This window comes from Cherax quadricarinatus, chromosome 67, assembly GCF_038502225.1.
Source record: "Cherax quadricarinatus isolate ZL_2023a chromosome 67, ASM3850222v1, whole genome shotgun sequence".
In the NCBI taxonomy this organism is placed as follows: Eukaryota; Metazoa; Arthropoda; class Malacostraca; order Decapoda; family Parastacidae; genus Cherax; species Cherax quadricarinatus.
Genome location: NC_091358.1, coordinates 24,245,005 through 24,263,312, shown reverse-complemented (window position 1 = coordinate 24,263,312; position 18,308 = coordinate 24,245,005). Strand labels below are relative to the sequence as shown.

Sequence of the window (18,308 nt, the reverse complement as noted above, 5' to 3'; positions counted from 1 at the left end):
GAATGGAATATTATGAAATGTTTCATATGAACAAGTGAGGGGACCGTCGTTCACTGGTAAACAATGGCACACTGGCTGGGAAGGGAGGCCGAGGCGGCTCAGAGCGTGAGTACGTGTCCAGGACGAAAGATGATTAGCGAGTCAACGGACCATTTGCGAGCCAATGTTTTGACAAAATAACGGGAAGATTTCCGAAAAGGACAATTATCAAGCCGGAAGATTATTGAGGGACCAGGAGCAGGAATCGAATCACCAGAACACAAGGGATCGGTTCTTTCTTACTGGAGGAATGAACAAACTCGGTGGAGTGGATGACTCCCCCCGGTTGAAAAAATTAACGCTATAACACCTAATATGAGCAAGGGAGAATGAATCTACTATCTCAAACTGCAAGCACAGGAGAAAATAAATGAACACGGTCAACAATGCTGATATTCAATCTGAGTTGCACACAGTGACACGAGGTATCAGCTATAAAGAAACTTCACTTACAAACGTTAACAACATGTGAAAGTTACTCGAGAAATAACTTCTTACAATGCACTGATTACTGTCAACTAGGATGGGATCACAATCTGAAACACAAGGGACAACAACAACACTCAAGTGAGCACACTAGCCACAGAAACTTCTTTCTGCAACGGCTTGTGGCATCAGCAAGAGATGGCATAACTCGTTGCAAGTAAAGTTCTTCTCAGTGTCCCCTGGGAAGGAACGAGTACTTGAACAAGTCGCCATCGCAAGGATAGTAGTCTCAGCACTATCCTGCGTGCACGATATTGTGGCTGGAGTCCAGACAGGAGTGACAGTATTACTAGTGCCTGACCGCTCGGCTACGTTAATAAGTAATTCATGGATCTATAGGAACTTAATCTGAACTTCACATTTCGCAGCACTTTAACAAATCTCAGATACAAGCTGTGAGAACAAACACATTGCTCAAGGGCTAGGTATTGTCTTTCAGTCAGTAAGGGAATATTGGTACTGTGGACTGATTCATATTGACTTTGACTGGCATGATACACTAAGTTAACATTCAAAAGTGACTGGGACATCTTCTCAGTGAACTTACTGAAGGACATAAAGACAAGAAAAATGGAGAGAATGACACAATAAGCTTAAACGGGAAGAAAATGTTTAACGATTCTGCATAAGTAATTGAAAATTGACAGGTCACACAGTAAGCAAAGAACTCACACAAGAAAAATATGCAACTGAATGAACAACACTTTGAAAATCAAGAGAACTTGTACTTTACTCAAATCTGATTTGCTCAACTTTTACTTTAAATTGAATAAATGGCACAGTGAGTTGTCTTTACTTTCAATGCAACAGGGAAATACACAATAAAATGATAAAATGGACTCAATAAAGCTTGTGCAAAAATGAAACAAATTGAGACACAATTCGCTGAAATAAAATAAAATGGCACAGACAGAATAAAATATGCACAGAACAGAGCATAAGAAACTGCACTGAAATAAACTGTAGCAATATTGCAAATGACAATTGCTAATCAACAAGTACTGCATAAAATTTCTGCAAGGAAACTTTAATGGCAACACAATATTGCACAAGAATTATTGCAAAATGAGTCAAAGTGCAATAATAAAAAAAAATTATTACACACACAAGAAAAGAAATATATCAAGGAATGAACACTTTAATTCTTAACTGCACTCAAGCAACACTTAACAAGCAAAAGAACAATTTACTCTAAAAGAACTTAAAAATTGCACTAAGAGTGAATTTGTTCAATGAAATATGAAAAAATAATAGGTGCTAAAACACAGAACAAAAAGTTTGAACACTTACAGTGATGCAGAACACAACACTTACAGTGATGCAGAACACAACACATCAACATAAACACAATACTAGAATTTTCTTGCAATGAAACTTGATGTGTGAAAAATTTTGTAAAAATGATTTCTTGCTTGCACAAAATAATGGCACTATTGTCTGTGGAAATAAGACAAATTAGACACTGGCTAAATGAAAGAATATGAACACAAGAATGTTCAACACACAGGGAACAAAACAAAAATACACAAATGCTGGGAAGAAAAAAAAAATATAACAGACAACACTGAATTGTGATGCAGAATATATATAACTGAGACAACACTGAGTTGTGATGCAGAATAAAGCTGATAAATTACTGAAATACTTCACTGGAATACTGAGAACACAAGGTGATTCTGAAGTGTAAACACAAGTTCTATATTGCTCATATGTTGCACACACAACAAAGGAAAAACACTAAGGTACTTACTTCAAGTGTATAAAAAGACACGCAACACAACAGATATAAGATAAAGCACGAAAATTAACACTGAATTAAGGAGACTAAAAGATTTTTGCAAACAAACACTGAGTCTGATCGAGAGTCACTGAATGTCGCTAAGAGAAAAATCACTGGAAACACAAAAGAAATGTCTCAACACTCTCAAATGTCTCTATGAAAAAAAATATTTAATTATCGCTGTAACGACTTGGTGAAGAATAAGGTTGATGGTGGAAGGTTGGAGGATTGTTTATGTCGTCTTGCTGCTGTCCTCTGCACACGTGATCGTAGAATTGCGCTTACATCGACGATGAACTCACACAGGAGGCTTTTAACGGTGGCGCCACTGTCGAAGACACACTCTAGCTCTTGACCCCCTATGTGGTCCTTAAAATATGGTGCTATAACCCTTAGTAGTGCACCAAAACACTGGTGGAGGTTGGGTGAGTACCAAAACACAGTGAGAGAGGTTGGGTTTGTGGGTAAACAGGGCTAAGACCGTCAATGGTGCGACACACGTGGTGAGTGGGTGTTGGGCCTATGGGTTGAACGGCGTAAGCCTCACTGAGAACAACCACACTGCCGCGAAGATATTCTAAGCTGGCTAGCTTAAAATACACCCACGAAATACCACAACACCACAAGGATGAAAAAGAGCACTCAGGATGGCTTGGAGCTCGAATCACAAGCGATGAAGACTACTCACGTGGCTTGCTTGAATACTGGGGTAAGACACCTGGGTTAGTTGCTAGCTGGCTTATCTTAACCCTTCACACAGAATAGCTTGATAACTTCACACGATGAGCACAGCAGAGGTGGAAGCTGGCTTGGCAGGCAAAGAACTGGATGAAATAGACTAGGCTCGACTGGGCTCCCTCACCACAGACTGGAAGCTGGCTTATTTTGCAAACTTGGGTCAACCCCTCGGGAGTGATGCAAATAAGCAGATAAACACTAATACAAAGAGACTGACCAGTGAATGGTGTAGAAGCTGGTAGGAGCTTGAGAGAGTAGCTGACTTGAGGTAGCAGGCTTGGCTAGGTCGGCCTACTGGTGACACGAAATGGCCGTCTTGCTGGTCGAAAGAAATCTCCGTACATTGGCGTAATTATCAATTTTATGCCCACACCGCTGGCACCATTTATCGTAGGGGTTCTTAAATGGAGATATCGAGGGTTGAAGGTAGACACACTTGTTGGATGGTAACGTATATTGTCAGACTGTGATGATGAATGTGGAGCCCAGCCTCTGCCTGTCTTAGCCTGGATGTCTACGCCGACTGAGAGCGGGGCAGAGGTACGAACGTGCACATGCGCATCCCGTGACGTCACACAACAGTCACAGGCCTAAAAGGGATCTCCTATCTAAAGCACATGGATGATACTATATGCTATGCTATATAACACAGGGATCAGCAACTATGCTGACAGAGGGACCACTGTACTTGTGTCAGCTCTTTGGTAAAGAAGGTGAGAAAGACTATAGAATTCAAGAACTCGTAACAGTGTACTAGAGTGGAAGAGGAAAAGAGAGAGGAGAATGTGCCTTCTTCAGTGTTTCTACTATATACATGTATAGGATACTAAAGCAGCATGATTCGATAAAGGCTATAGCGCCTGCCAGTGATGAAGTGTAGCATTAACAGTGTAGCAAGTAAGTTAAGCGATTAATCAATAGAAAAAGGACAGCATGAACCTAACTCGTCCAATGTTGTTGGAGGTATATAAGGCTACTGAGAACACCGCCGCCTCTGCTGTAATATACAACAAGGTCTTGATAAGTGTGAATAATAAATTCTGTGAAATGGTAACATTATTCAAATTTGCACTGTTCAAATTATATGAAATTTTTGTACACAGTTTTAAGATTTTGTGCCAGGGGAACTAGTAATAATTAATTTTGAACTACATAAATCTAAATTTGCAAGACACAAACTTGAGCTAATCAAGACCTGACTGTACAGGTTTATAAGAGAGCTTGAGTCTTCTTCAGGATTTTAACACCGGCCGTCTCCCTTCGAGGCAAGGTGACCTGATAAAAAAGAAATGTGAAGTTTTTCTTCTGTTTACACTTAGTAATTTATACAGGAGAAGGTGTTAGTATCACCTTGTTGCTGGTATTTAGTAATTTATACAGGAGAATGGATTACTAGCACCTTGTTGCTGGTACGGCCTCTCCTCACTTAATGATGGAGTTCCGTTCCTAAGACCACGCCGTTAAACGAATTTGTCGCTAAGTGAGGAGCATACTATAAAGGTAGTGAGTTTGTGTCAACCATCTTTGACATTGTTTTAATGTCACCTTTGCACCATTTATAATATTTCTGGTATGTTTTTAAATGTTTATACAGTAATGTATTGTACGGTGGTACCTTGACTTATGAGTTTAATTCGTTACGTGACCAAGCTCGTAGCTCAGTTAACTTGTACAGTGGAACCTCGGCTTATGAACTTAATCCGTTCCGTGACCTGGTTCGTATCCTGATTTGTTCATATGCTGAATTGGTTTTCTCATTTAAATTAATTGAAATGCAATTAATCCGTTCCAGCTTCTCAAGAGGCATGACAAAGTAATGCTAATATCAACTCTATAGCTTAGTTATCTATCACAATTCATCTAATATGACATTATAAACAATATTAATAACATATAAACATGAAATATACTCTAGAATGAATAAAATAGACCATAATATGGCGAGTGATGGCAACGCTGGCGGCAACATCCTGCCGTCATTTACTCTCCCACTCTGGTATCTTCCCAGTCCATAACCCCACACCTAGCTTGTGTTTACCTATGTTTAGTGGTGAGGTTGTCACATATGTAACCACAGGTGTGGTCAAAACAGATGTATATACATGTATAGGTGAAGACATGATCACTGCGCCCACAGTGGTGGTGGTGGTGGCCAGCTGCCTCACTCTTTGCTGCTGCCTTCTTCATTTCTCTATCTTTTTTCATTGTTTCTAATCACTTCCTGAGCTTCTTACTAATTGTACGTGAATACTGTCTCTTTGGGTGAGGCATTGTGTAAGAAATTTGTACAATAAAAGACAAAATTATGCATCCCAAGGGTCTGCTGCGGTCACCCAGAGCGGCACACCTCCCCTTCCTATTAACCCTTGGCTGGCACTGAGGTAACTGTGGTCTAGAAGTACCTACAGCCACCCAGGAGGGTTACCAATTTGTATTTTGAAGCATTTGCCACAAAAATATGAAAAAAAAAAAATTACGAAAAATGTCTCAAAATGACAACATATTATTATTATTATTATTACTACATTATTATTATTACACCTACCACCCGACTTACGACCTGCTCGACATATGTCCACTCGACTTACGACAGTGCATCTGGCAGCTGGGCTGGGCCGGCTGATGCACACCACTGTGCAATATTTGACAATACTCGCGGGGGCAATGCGTCATGCAGGCTGCATCAGTTTGAGTAACCCTGTCCTATCAGCAGCATCATACTGTATTAACTGCACTAACTGGACAGTAAATTTCACCATGGCCCCTAAGATGAAGTCCGAATCTTGCTCTGGAGATTGTGGCAAGAAAGGCTCTTACTCTCGAACTCTCTATTTGTTTTCACTGTTGCACATAAACCTGTCTGAATCTGTCTGCCTATATATGTGTATATCTGTGTGTCTGTTTATCTGTCTGCCTACCTGTGTGTCTGTCTTTCTGTCTGCCTGTGTCTGTGTCTACCTGTGTGTCTGTCTTTCTGTCTACCTGTGTCTGTGTCTACCTGTGTGTCTGTCTTTATGTCTACCTGTGTGCCTTTGTCTACCTGTGTGTCTTTGTCTACCTGTGTGTGTCTTTCTGTCTACCTGTGTGTCTGTCTACTTGTGTATTATTGTTATTATTATTATTATTAATTTAGGGAACTGGAGCACAGATCCAGTTCGCTAGATCAAGAGCCCATCACCATGTACATACTAATAATAATAATAATAATAATAATAATAATAATAATACAATATAATAGTAATAATACTAATAATAACAGTAAGGAGAAACTTCAAAAGGCTGCTAGTAGTTGGTGCCACCATCACCAAACCATTGGTAACCACTACTAGTACACTTTTCACCTGTCTAGACTTAAGTAGTCAATTAGTATTAGGCTAAGTCTGCCTGAAATGCCTCGGCATGATAGTGACTTTGCTCCAATCATATTATGATGTGTAAACACACATTGTAACCTTTGCAAAGAAATAAATATTTTATTTATTTATTTATTTAAGGAACCTCACTTGAGGGGGAAGTTCGCATCCTGAAATTTTGTTCGTATCCAGAAGCAAAAAATCAACTGAACAGTGGTTCGTATCCTGAAAAATTTGCATGGTGGGGCATTCGTAAGCCGAGATTCCACTGTATATCAAATTAGTTTTCCTCATTGAAATTAATTGAGATGCCATTAATCCATTCCAGCGGAATTCCTGGCTCTCGGGAGGCAGGAGAAAATACTTCAGTATAATGCTAATATCAACTCCATGGCCTATTTATCTATCAAAATTGATCTGATATGACATAATAAACAATATAAATAACATAGAAACATGATAAATACTCTAGAATGAATAAAATATGTCATGTGATGTGGTGGCGGCCACTCCCGAGGTAAAAATAATTATCACTGACCTTATCTTCCCGGAGTGTACTAACTGTACTAGATCACTGGTTTCATAAGGAAAACACTGAAACAAAAGCGATTTTCTGATGTTTTTCTGATTTCATGCTTTAACCCTTTCAAGGTTTCGGCCGTACTAGTACGGCTTACGCCCCAGGGTTTTTGACGTACTAGTACGCCTAAATTCTAGCGCCCTCAAATCTAGTGAGAGAAAACTGGTAGGCCTACATATGAAAGAATGGGTCTATGTGGTCAGTGTGCGCAGTATAAAAAAAATCCTGCAGCACACAGTGCGTAATGAGAAAAAAAAACTTTGTGTTTTTTGGATTAAAACAGCAACTTTGCATTGTATTTTCATATGGTATTTATGATGGTATTCTAGTTTTCCTGGTCTCATTTTATAGAATGGAAGACATATTACAGAAATTGGGACGATTTTGACTGGTTTTACAATGAAAAGTACCTTGAAATTGAGCTCAAAGTAGCAGAAGTGTTCGATTTTTACCAAAGTTCAAAAGTAAACAAATCATGCCAAGGGTCCAGTACATGTCAACTGGTGAGTCTAATATTCTTTCACAAGTGCGCTGATATTATTTATACCATGTCTACACTAATGCAGTAGTCAGCATAACAGTAAATCTTCTATATTTTGTAAGAATAAAAATTGAAAGTGGAAAGCCAAAGAAATATAAGGGGTCCTGGGAATGTGATTAACGAACAGAGAACTTGTTATTTTAGTGCCAGGAATGTCTTTCTTGTTTATTCTGGACCCTATTTGGAAATTGGCATCTTTTGAAATTTGTGTGAAATTGACAAAATTGCTAAATTCTGACCACTTTATTGGATAGTTGAAATCAGTAAATGGGTGGTTTCTTGTACTCATTTGATAGAAAAAATGGAGTTCTAGCGAAATACAGTGGACCCTCAACATTCGATACTAATCCGTTCCTGAGAGCTATCGAATGTCGAAAATATCGAAAGTCGAATTAATTTTCCCCATAAGAAATAATGGAAAGCAAATTAATCCGTGCAAGACACCCAAAAGTATGAAAAAAAAAATTTACCACATGAAATATTAAGTTTAATGCAATAGAATAATTACAAAAACAACAATAACAATAGAATAATAACATTAGAATAATTGACACTTACCTTTAATGAAGATCTGGTGATGATTGATGGGATGGGAGGAGGGAAGAATGTCGAAGTTGTTACTGTTTAGAAGGGGAATCCCCTTCCATTAGGGCTTGAGGTAGCAAGTCCTCTTCTGGGGTTACTTCCCTTCTTCTTTTAATGCCACTAGGACCAGCTTGAGTCACTGGACCTCTGTCGCCATTCTTTTAAGATTTGTCAAAAATGGGCCATAACATTGTCATTGTAATAGTAACCAGCACGGCTTGCAATAACTGTGTTAGGGTGATTTTCATCCATAAAGGTTTGCAGTTCAACCCACTTTGCACACATATCCTTAATTTTTGAAGTAGGCACAATGGAGTCCACAACTGGCATAGGGTTCTCAGGGTTAGCCCCAAACCCTTCAAAATCTTTCTTAATTTCCATACTAATTCTCACCCTTTTTACCACAGGGTTGGCACTAGAAGCTTTCTTGGGGCCCATGGTGACTTATTTTGCAGAAACAAGCACCAAAAACAGTGATAATATGGATAATATGGAATGTACCGAATGTATCCTTAGATGCGCGCACACTGGCTGGCTTGTAAACACTGGCACACACGGGGCAGTTCAGGCCACACGTGGACACGTCTCGTACGAATCGTATCGAATGTCGAGGCGAAATTTTTGCGTTAAAATGCATTGAATGTCGGATTTATCGAATGTCGATGCCATCGAATGTCGGGGGTCCACTGTAGTTATGATTTTTGTCGATTAGTACACTGGAATTGGCCGAAAATAGGGCTCAAAGTGTGCAAAATCGCTGATGTATAAACGTTGTCGAGACCACTAACTTTGCGAGAGCATAATTCCATAAGTTTTCCATCAAATTTCACACTTTTGGTGTCATTATGATTGGGAAAAAATTCTCTCTTTTCATAAGAATTTTTTTTTTTTAAATTTGGCAACCCTGAGAACAAGTCTCGGAGAGGGCCTGGGGACCCTGAAAGGGTTAATTCAATGGGCATCATCATCATCCTCTTTTCAGCACTGTCCTTTGCACTTACTTTCTTATGACCCATGGTTAGAAAGAAAAAATTTGGCAAAATGACTGCACAGAAAGCACAAAACGCTGGGATGCTGGGCGGATGTTGTGGTGTTTGCTGTGCCAACTAGTGGCGGCATATCTGAAGCTCACTCGTAACTTGGATTTTGGCTTGCAAGTCAAAGCAAATGCAGTGGACCCATCCTAACGCTATTAATCCGTTCCTGAGAGCTCAACGTTAGGCGAAATTATCGTTAGGCGAATTAATTTTTTCCCATAAGAAATAATGGAAATCAAATTAATCCATTCCTGACACCCCAAAGTATGAACAAAAAAAATTTTTTACCACATGAAATATTAATTTTAATACACACAAACTGAAAACATGCACAGTTACATGACACTTACCTTTATTGAAGATCTGGTGATGATTAATGGGATGGGAGGAGGGGAGAGTGTGGATGTTGTTAATGTTTAGAAGGGGAATCCCCTTCCATTAGGACTTGAGGTGTCAAGTCCTTTTCCGGGGTTACTTCCCTTCTTCTTTTAATTCCACTAGGACCAGCTTGAGAGCCACTGGACCTCTGTCGCACAACATATCTGTCCAAAGAGCTCTGTACCTCCCGTTCCTTTAAGATTTGTCTAAAATGGGCCATAACATTGTCATTGTAATAGTCACCAGCATGGCTTGCAATAGCTGTGTTAGGGTGATTTTCATCCATAAAGGTTTGCAGTTCAACCCACTTTGCACACATTTCCTTAATCTTTGAAGTAGGCACAATGGATTCCACAACTGGCATAGGCTTCTCAGGGTTAGCCTCAAACCCTTCAAAATCTTTCTTAATTTCCATACTAATTCTCACCCTTTTTATCACAGGGTTGGCACTAGAAGCTTTCTTGGGGCCCATGGTGACTTATTTTGCAGGTGCAATTACTAAAAATGCTGTGATAATATGAAATGTTCCGATTGTATGTTTGGATGCGACCGCAGTGGCTGGCTTGTAAACACTAGCACCCATGGGACAAGTGAGGCGTGCTCAGTCCACATGTGGATGCGTCTCGAACGGAACGAATCACGTTGGGCGAGTTTTTTAGCGCTAGCCGAGACAAAATTTTTGCGTTAAAATGTATCGCTAGGCGGATTTAACGTTATGCGATGCATTCGTTAGGCGAGGGTCCACTGTACATAAATTATTATACATAGCAGGATATGTGTAGAGAACCTAGGATAACCCAAAAAAGTCAGAGTGACTTATTTCCATTGCGATATATTTTGTATTATTCCATTGTTTTTAGTGCTTGTAACTGCTAAATAAGCCACCATGGGCCCAAAGAAAGGTTCTAGTGCCAGCCCTTTGGTAAAGAGGGTGAGAAACACTACAGAATTCAAGAAAAGTTTGTAGAAAGATATGAAAGTGGTGGTGGTAGAGGGTGGGAGTGATGAGCTTTCTTACGTACACCAGCGTGGGTACTTCCCATGCATCAGCCATGGAACTTCCCCACACACCAGCCAGGGTACTTCCCAACATACCAGCCAGGGTACTTCCCTACATACCAGCCAGGGTACTTCCCCACATAACAGCCAGGGTACTTCCCCACATATCAGCCAGGGTACTTTCCCACATACCAGCCAGGGTATTTCCCCATCTTCCAGCCAGGGTACTTCCCCACACACCAGCCAGGGAACTTCCCCACACACCAGCCAGGGAACTTCCCCACATACTAGCCAAGGTACTTCCCCATACACACGATTTGATTTGATTGGGACTTGTGCATGAGTGAATAGAATGATCAAAGCTTATTGCTTGGGAAGCATTGAAAATTGGGTTGTGCAAATATGATTCTGTTAAAGGGATGGTTTGTGAAGGACCTGCCTAGTTTGGGCCAACAAGCCTGCTGCAGTGTTCCTACTTTCTTATGTGCAAACATTTATGGATGAACATCACCCTGACACAGCTGTTGCAGGCCGTGCTGCAACATCTACAATGACAGTGTTGTGTCCCGTTTTAGGGAAATCTTAGAGATGCCAGAAACAAAGCTCTCTGGACAGATTTTTGGTGCAACAGGGGTCCAGTAACTCTCAAGCTGGCCCTAGTGGCATTAAAAAACAAAGAAGGGAAGTAACCCCAGAAAAGGACTTGTTACCTGAAGTCTTTATGGAAGGGGATTCCCCTTGCAAACAGTTGTAAACTCCTCCATCCTCTCCCCTCCTCCCATCTCATCATTCATCAATACTTCTTCAGTAAAGGTAAGTGTCATTTCAGTATTGTTTATTCTGCATGTCTCATTGTTTTTTGTTTAGGTAAATGTATATTTCATGTAAAAAAAATATTTTGTTTAATACTTGTGGGTTTCTGGAACGGATTAATTGGATTTCCATTATTTCTTATGGGGAAAATTAATTTGGATAACAAAACAATAGATTAAAGACAAGCTCTCTGGAACGGATTAATGTCGTTACCCGAGGGTCCACTGTAGTTACACCTACAAATAAGTACTACTCACCTCTCACCCTATATTAAGACTACACATATTTTAAGGTAAGTAATGAGTGTACTGTCGCAGTTTTTTTTTTCATCACGCACTGTATGCAGCAGGATTTTTTTTTATAGTGCACACTTACTACACAGACCTATTCTGTCATATGTAGGGCCAAATTTACCGGTCATAGCTTATGTGAGTGACCGAGCTCATGGCGACTGACAGTGGCTTCAAAGCCTCCTTATCTTTTATGAACAGTGTATGGTGTATGTGCTTTACACAACGAGAAGCATTTCTTTTATTCGTTGGAACCATGGTTAGGGCTAAAAGTAGGCAGGTTATAACAATAAATGGAGAAAAAGAAATTGGAATGACTTATGCAGCAAGTAGCACCACCAAACAGTAGTGGCAGGTATGTGTGGCGACCTTGAAAATTTGAAATTATGCTAGCTGAAATTAGTGCTGGATTACTGATGGAACCGGATTACCGATTGCTGGATTAGTGATGGCCAACCTGTACCTTGTTGCTGGTATTTAGGAATTTATACAGGAGAAGGGATTACTAGCACCTTGTTGCTGGTATGTTAGTGGCTTCTTGCAACACACATGACTTAGCAAGGAAAGATTCTTCACCACTTCCCATGGATAAGATGAGATAAGATAAGATTTCGTTCGGATTTTTAACCCTGGAGGGTTAGCCACCCAGGATAACTCAAGAAAGTCAGTGCGTCATCGAGGACTGTAACTTATTTCCATTGGGGTCCTCAATCTTGTCCCCCAGGATGCAACCCACACCAGTCGACTAGCACCCAGGTACCTATTTGCTGCTAGGTGAACAGGACAACAACAGGTGTAAAGAAACGTGTCGAAATGTTTCCACCCGCTGGGAATCGAACCCGGGCCCTCCGTGTGTGAAGCGGGAGCTTTATACCGTACAAAAATAATGTAGTTTACATGTAATAAAACATTAGGCACAAAAGAAAGCCACTGGTATGCAGTGTATGATACTTTATATTTCAGTGGTCATTGGTGAGTGTAGTTAACCCTTTGAGGGTCGACAGGCCCTCTCCGAAACTCGTTCTCAGGGTCGGCCAAATTTAAAAAAAAAAAAAAATTATTTTCTCTTATGAAAAGATAGAGAATCTTTTCCCGATCATAAAGACACCAAAAGTTTGAAATTTGATAGAAAACTTACGGAATTATGCTCTCGCAAAGTTAGCGGTCTCGGCGATGTTTACGCATCGGCGATTTTGCCCACTTTGAGTCCCATTTTCGGCCAATTTCACTGTACTAGTCGACAAAAAACATGAATATTTCGCTAGAACTCCATTTTGTCTATCGAATGGGTGCAAGAAACCACCCATTTATAAATTCAACTATCCAGTACAGTGGTCAGAATTTAGCAATTTTGCCAATTTCACACAAATTTCAAAAGATGCCAATTTCCGAATAGGGTCCAGAATAAACAAGAAAGACATTCCTGGCACTAAAATGACATTTCCTCTAGTCATTAGTCACGTCTCAAGGCCCCTCTTATATTCTTTTGCTTTCCACTTTGAATTTTTATTCTCACAAAAAATATAAGATTTACTGTTATGCAGACTACTGCATTAGTGTAAAAAATGGTATAAATATTATTGGTGCACTTGTAAAAGAATATTAGACTCACCAGTTGACGTGTATTGCACGCTTGGCACGATTTGTTTACTTTTGAAGTTTGGTAAAAATCGAACATTTCTGCTACTTTGAGCTCAATTTCAAGGCACCTTTCATTGTAAAACCAGTCAAAATCATCTCAATTTCTGTAATATGTCTTCCATTCTATAAAATGAGACCAAGAAAACTAGAATACAACAATAAATACCATACGAAAATACACTGCAAAGTCGCTGATTTATTAAAAAAAAATGGTCAAAGTTTTTTTTTTCTCATTATGCACTGTTTGCTGCAGGATTTTTTTTAGACTGTGCACACTGACCACATAGACCCATTCTTTCATATGAAGGCCTACCAGCTTTCTCCCACTAGATTTGAGGCCGCTAGAATTTATGAGTACTAGTACGTCAAAAACCCCTACGCGTAAAACGTACTAGTACGACCAAAACCCTCAAAGGGTTAAAGTTTATATTTGGTTGTCCCCTCAAGGAAGGTTCCTTGATGTTAGTGAGGGGCTCTTGATTTAGGGAATTGGATCTGTGCTCCAGTTCTCCGAATTAAGCCTGAATGCCTTCCACATCCCCCCCCCCAGGCGCTGTATAATCCTCCGGGTTTAGCGCTTCCCCCTTGATTATAATAATAATAATATAGTACTTGGTTGTTCCAAGTGAGCACTAATTGCTCTGCCCCAGTTTGTCCCCACACTCACTCACTCACTCACTCCCATCACTACTAACTTTGTTTTGTTTTTTCCAGGAGAGGCGAAAAATCTTGTCCTTCGTAACCATGGAACCTCAGGTCAACGGGATGTTTACTGTTCAATATCACTGGACCAAGAAGAAATATTTAGATCAGCGACGGCGGAAAAGACTTTAGAGTGAGTCGGTGATGGTCAAGGTGTTTATATTTTAGGGCATCACCCTACCTTATAAGGAAGTGTCAGATATGGTAAAGAGAAACTAGTACAATTTTTCAAGTTGATTGTTTTTAATTTCGGGATCATTAACTGAAACACTTTTAAATATCTGTACAAGCTATTTTCAGATTAATTGTACAGTGGACCCCCGCATACCGTTGGCATCACATAACGTTAAATCCGCATAGCGATACATTTTATCACTAAAATTTTGCCTCGCATAGTGCTAAAAAACCCGCTCAACGCTATTCGTCCGAGACGCGTCTGTGTGAGGCCTGAGCCAGCCTCACATGTTCCGCCGGTGGCAATGTTTATAAGCCAGCCTCCGCGGTAACATCCAAGCATACAATCGGAGCATTTTGTATTATTACAGCGTTTTTGGTGATTTTATCTGCAAAATAAGTGACCATGGGCCCCAAGAAAGCTTCTAGTGCCAACCCTGTGGTAAAAAGGGTGAGAAATATTATTGAAATACTGTGGTACCATGGTCAACTGCTGATGCTGCTGCTGCTGTAGCACTGTTAGCTGCTGTTGCTGCTGTAGCACCGTCAGCTGCTGCTGCACTGTCAGCTGCTGCTGCTGCTGCTGTAGCACTGTCAGCTGCTGCTGCTGCTGTAGCACCGTCAGCTGCTGCTGCTGCTGTACCACCGTCAGCTGCTGTTGCTGCTGTAGTACCATCTGCTGCTGCTGTAGCACCGTCTGCTGCTGCTGTAGCACTGTCAGCTGCTGCTGTAGCACTGTCAGCTGCTGCTGCAGCACTGTCAGCTGCTGCTGCTGCTGTACCACCGTCAGCTGCTGCTGTACCACCGTCAGCTGCTGCTGCTGCTGTAGTACCATCTGCTGCTGCTGTAGCACCGTCTGCTGCTGCTGTAGCACTGTCAGCTGCTGCTGTAGCACTGTCAGCTGCTGCTGCTGTAGCATTGTCAGCTGCTGCTGTAGCACTGTTGCTGGTGTGGCTTATTGAGAATACCAAGAAACAATTAACCCCAGAGGGTTAGCCACCCAGGATAACCCAAAAAAGTCAGTGTCATCGAAGACTGTCTAACTTATTTCCATTGGGGTCCTTAATCTTGTCTCCCAGGATGCAACCCAAACCAGTCGACTAACACCCAGGTGAACAGGGAAAAATGCCTGCAACTAGTGCTCATATTGGTGAATTTAAAGCCAGCAAAGGTTGGTTTGAGAGATTTAAGAATCGTAGTGGCATACACAGTGTGATAAGGCCTGTTCTGGAAGAAAATGCCAAACAGGACCTACAGTACTCAGGAGGAAAAGGCACTCCCAGGACACAGTGTCTCATCAGTCATTGCTGCATCTTCAATAAAGGTAAGTGTCATTTATTCTTCATTTAGTAGAGTAGTACATGCACAATATATATTGTGCATGTACTACTCTACTATTGTGCATGTATCCTTCTCTTTGTGTGTAGGAAAATGTATATTTCATGTGGTAAATTTTTTTTTTTTTTTCATACTTTTGGGTGTTTTGCACGGATTATTTTGATTTCCATTATTTCTTATGGGGAAAATTCATTTGCATAACAATAATTTCGCATAACAATGAGCTCTCTTGCACGGATTAATATCGTTACGCGGGGGTCCACTGTACTTGATTTGTGTGAATTTCAACAATGTGATGCAAAATTAATGCTAGTTTTTCCCCTCAAGCTCTTCAAATTGTGTACAAAAATTACGTATAATTTGAATAATGTGACCACTTCATGGGATTCATTATTTGCACTAATCGAGACTTAGTTGTTACTATGGATTTTTTATCAGTTTTAAAGGACTCAGAATATGCTGAAAGCGTTTTATTGTTTCAGTCTGTCAGCATTCTTCGGGGAAGAATTTCAGTTTGACATTCCACGAGAATTCCGGTTTCTTTCATTTTACCTGTACGACCGCGACCGCCCCATGAAGACTGACAGAATAATGGGTAAAGTTTCCATCAAGAAGGATGACCTACACAAGTACAATGGTAAAGATCAGTGGTTCCCCATCACGCCCGTCGATGCTGATTCTGAAGTTCAGGTGAACGTTTGAACAAAAACTGCACTTTCAGTTATCCTTCAGTTTTGATTAAGAGTTTTCAGTTTCTTTATCTAATCTTTTGCTATGAGTTAAAATATATTTTTTTTTACAAGAGGATTTTTTTTTTTAACACATCGGCCATTTCCCACCAAGGCAAGGTGGCTTGAAAAAAAAGAAATTTTCATCATTCACTCCATTGCTGTCCTGCCAGCAGTGCACCTACACTACATTTAAAAACTGCAACTTATCAGCACCCCTCCTTCAGAGTGCAGGCACTGTACTGTGCTTGTCACAGCATTATGCCACCCCTCCCCCACACATGTACCAAAACACAGACATATACTGTGAAAGATTATAATATATATATTTGCACACTTACTGAGATTTTAATACTTAGTGCTGTGTTCTTTACGCTTAATCACATCCCTCAGGCATGTAGGAAGACTCTCACACAAATTCTTGAGGGTTTGGGGAGGCATATTATTCGATGCCTCATGTAGAGTAGCATTCAGCCGCGGGATGGAACTATCATCCTTGCCCAGTAAACTTCATTTCACTATTACCAGAGGTTCTCAATAGGGTTTATGTCTGGGGAATTACCTAACCAGTTATTAGAGAACCTCACTTCACAGCCCTTAAGTCACTGAACTACAGATTTGGCGGTATGACATGGTGCACAGTCCTACATAAAAACCGTAGCACCACACTTGTCCAACGCCTCAGGTAAATTGTCACACAATAACTCTGGGTAATTATACTGGTTCATATACTGGTTTTTGGGAAGCACAATGAGTTTACCAATATTTGGAGCACTGAAACATCCCCCCCAAACCATGAGCGAGTCTGGGTGTTTGGTCCCACAGGTCTATCGGGTCACTGTCTCTGGGCCGGTACACATGTTCACCATGGTTACAGGTGATGGTGAAGGTTGCTTCATCACTCCAAAGTACAGTGGTACCTCGGCACACGAACAGCTCCCAACTCAAACAGTTATGTAAGTGTATTTTTGTAAGTGCTTCTGTAAGTATATTTTTGGGGGTCTGAAACAGATAAATCTAATTTACATTATTCTTTATGGGAACAAATTCATTCAGTATCGGCACTCGAACAGCCTTCTGGAACGAATTAAGTTCGTAACCCAAGGTACCACTGTACTTCAGACCACTGTTGAGGATTCCAGTGAAGATATTTCTTTGCATAATCCAGCCTACATTTCTTCTGTGTCTTGGAGAGGATTAGTTTCTTAACCTGGCAGTGACTACTGTAGCCTAGTTCTGACACACGCCTGCTAACAGTTCTTACAGACACCTCTGAGAGAAGATGTGGGTTCTTTTCTTTCAGTTTTCTAACAGTTATCTTAGGTGTAATCTCTAACTGTTTCTGTAACACAATTAAGGTATGAACAAATGTCTTCTTCGAGGGGCCAGGCCGAGGCTTGGCAGATGGTATCTCGACACCGCCACCAGCCTTGAAACGCTGCACCCAGTTCCTCACTGAATGCTCACACATACCAACATTCTCCACTATTTCTTTCGTCTGGTGCCCAGCTTTGTGAAGCCCTGTGATTTGAGCTATAGTTTCAGCTGTTAAAGACTTTCTTTTGTCCATAGTCAAACATATATAGCCCCAAAACCAAAGGGAACACTGGATAAAAGATGGGGTGGATGAGAGACAAAAGTGCAACACTTCCTCTCACCACGGCAGCCACGTGAACACTTAAGAGTCACTGTGGAGTGTGGTGGCAGGCCATGTCATCATGCTAATGGCTGCTACCCGGCATAATTCACTGACAAAAAAGACCCCCCTGTATGATAGGCCCTTGATTTTTATCATGGCATTATGCAGGGGCGCTCGCCTGGCATAATACCATGACGAGCACTGTACTTTCCACCTTCAATACTTAAGTCCAGCTAACCGGTTTCCCTGAATCCCTTCATAAATATTACTTTGCTCACTCTCCAACAGTACATCAAGTCATAAAAACCGTTTACCTCCACTTGCTCCTATCTAACGATTACATATGCTTGCTGGAATTCTAAGCCCCTCACACACAAAACCTACTTTATCCCCTCCCTCCAACCTTTCCTAGGCTCACCCCTACCCTGCCTTCCTTCCACTACAGATTTATATGCTCTCCAAGTCAT

At 40.8% G+C, this 18,308-nt stretch overlaps 1 protein-coding gene across 4 annotated transcripts in view; it reads left to right on the top strand.

Moving 5' to 3' along the window:
• RasGAP1 (Ras GTPase activating protein 1) overlaps positions 1–18,308 on the top strand; it is a gene marked incomplete at its 3' end in the record, with an annotated part of 149,662 nt that overhangs the window by 31,959 nt on the left and 99,395 nt on the right. For all 4 annotated transcript variants that reach the window (XM_070099462.1, XM_070099464.1, XM_070099463.1 and 1 more), the window contains 2 exon segments: positions 13,975–14,095; positions 15,957–16,164. In XM_070099462.1, the coding sequence (XP_069955563.1) occupies positions 13,975–14,095; positions 15,957–16,164 (329 nt within the window).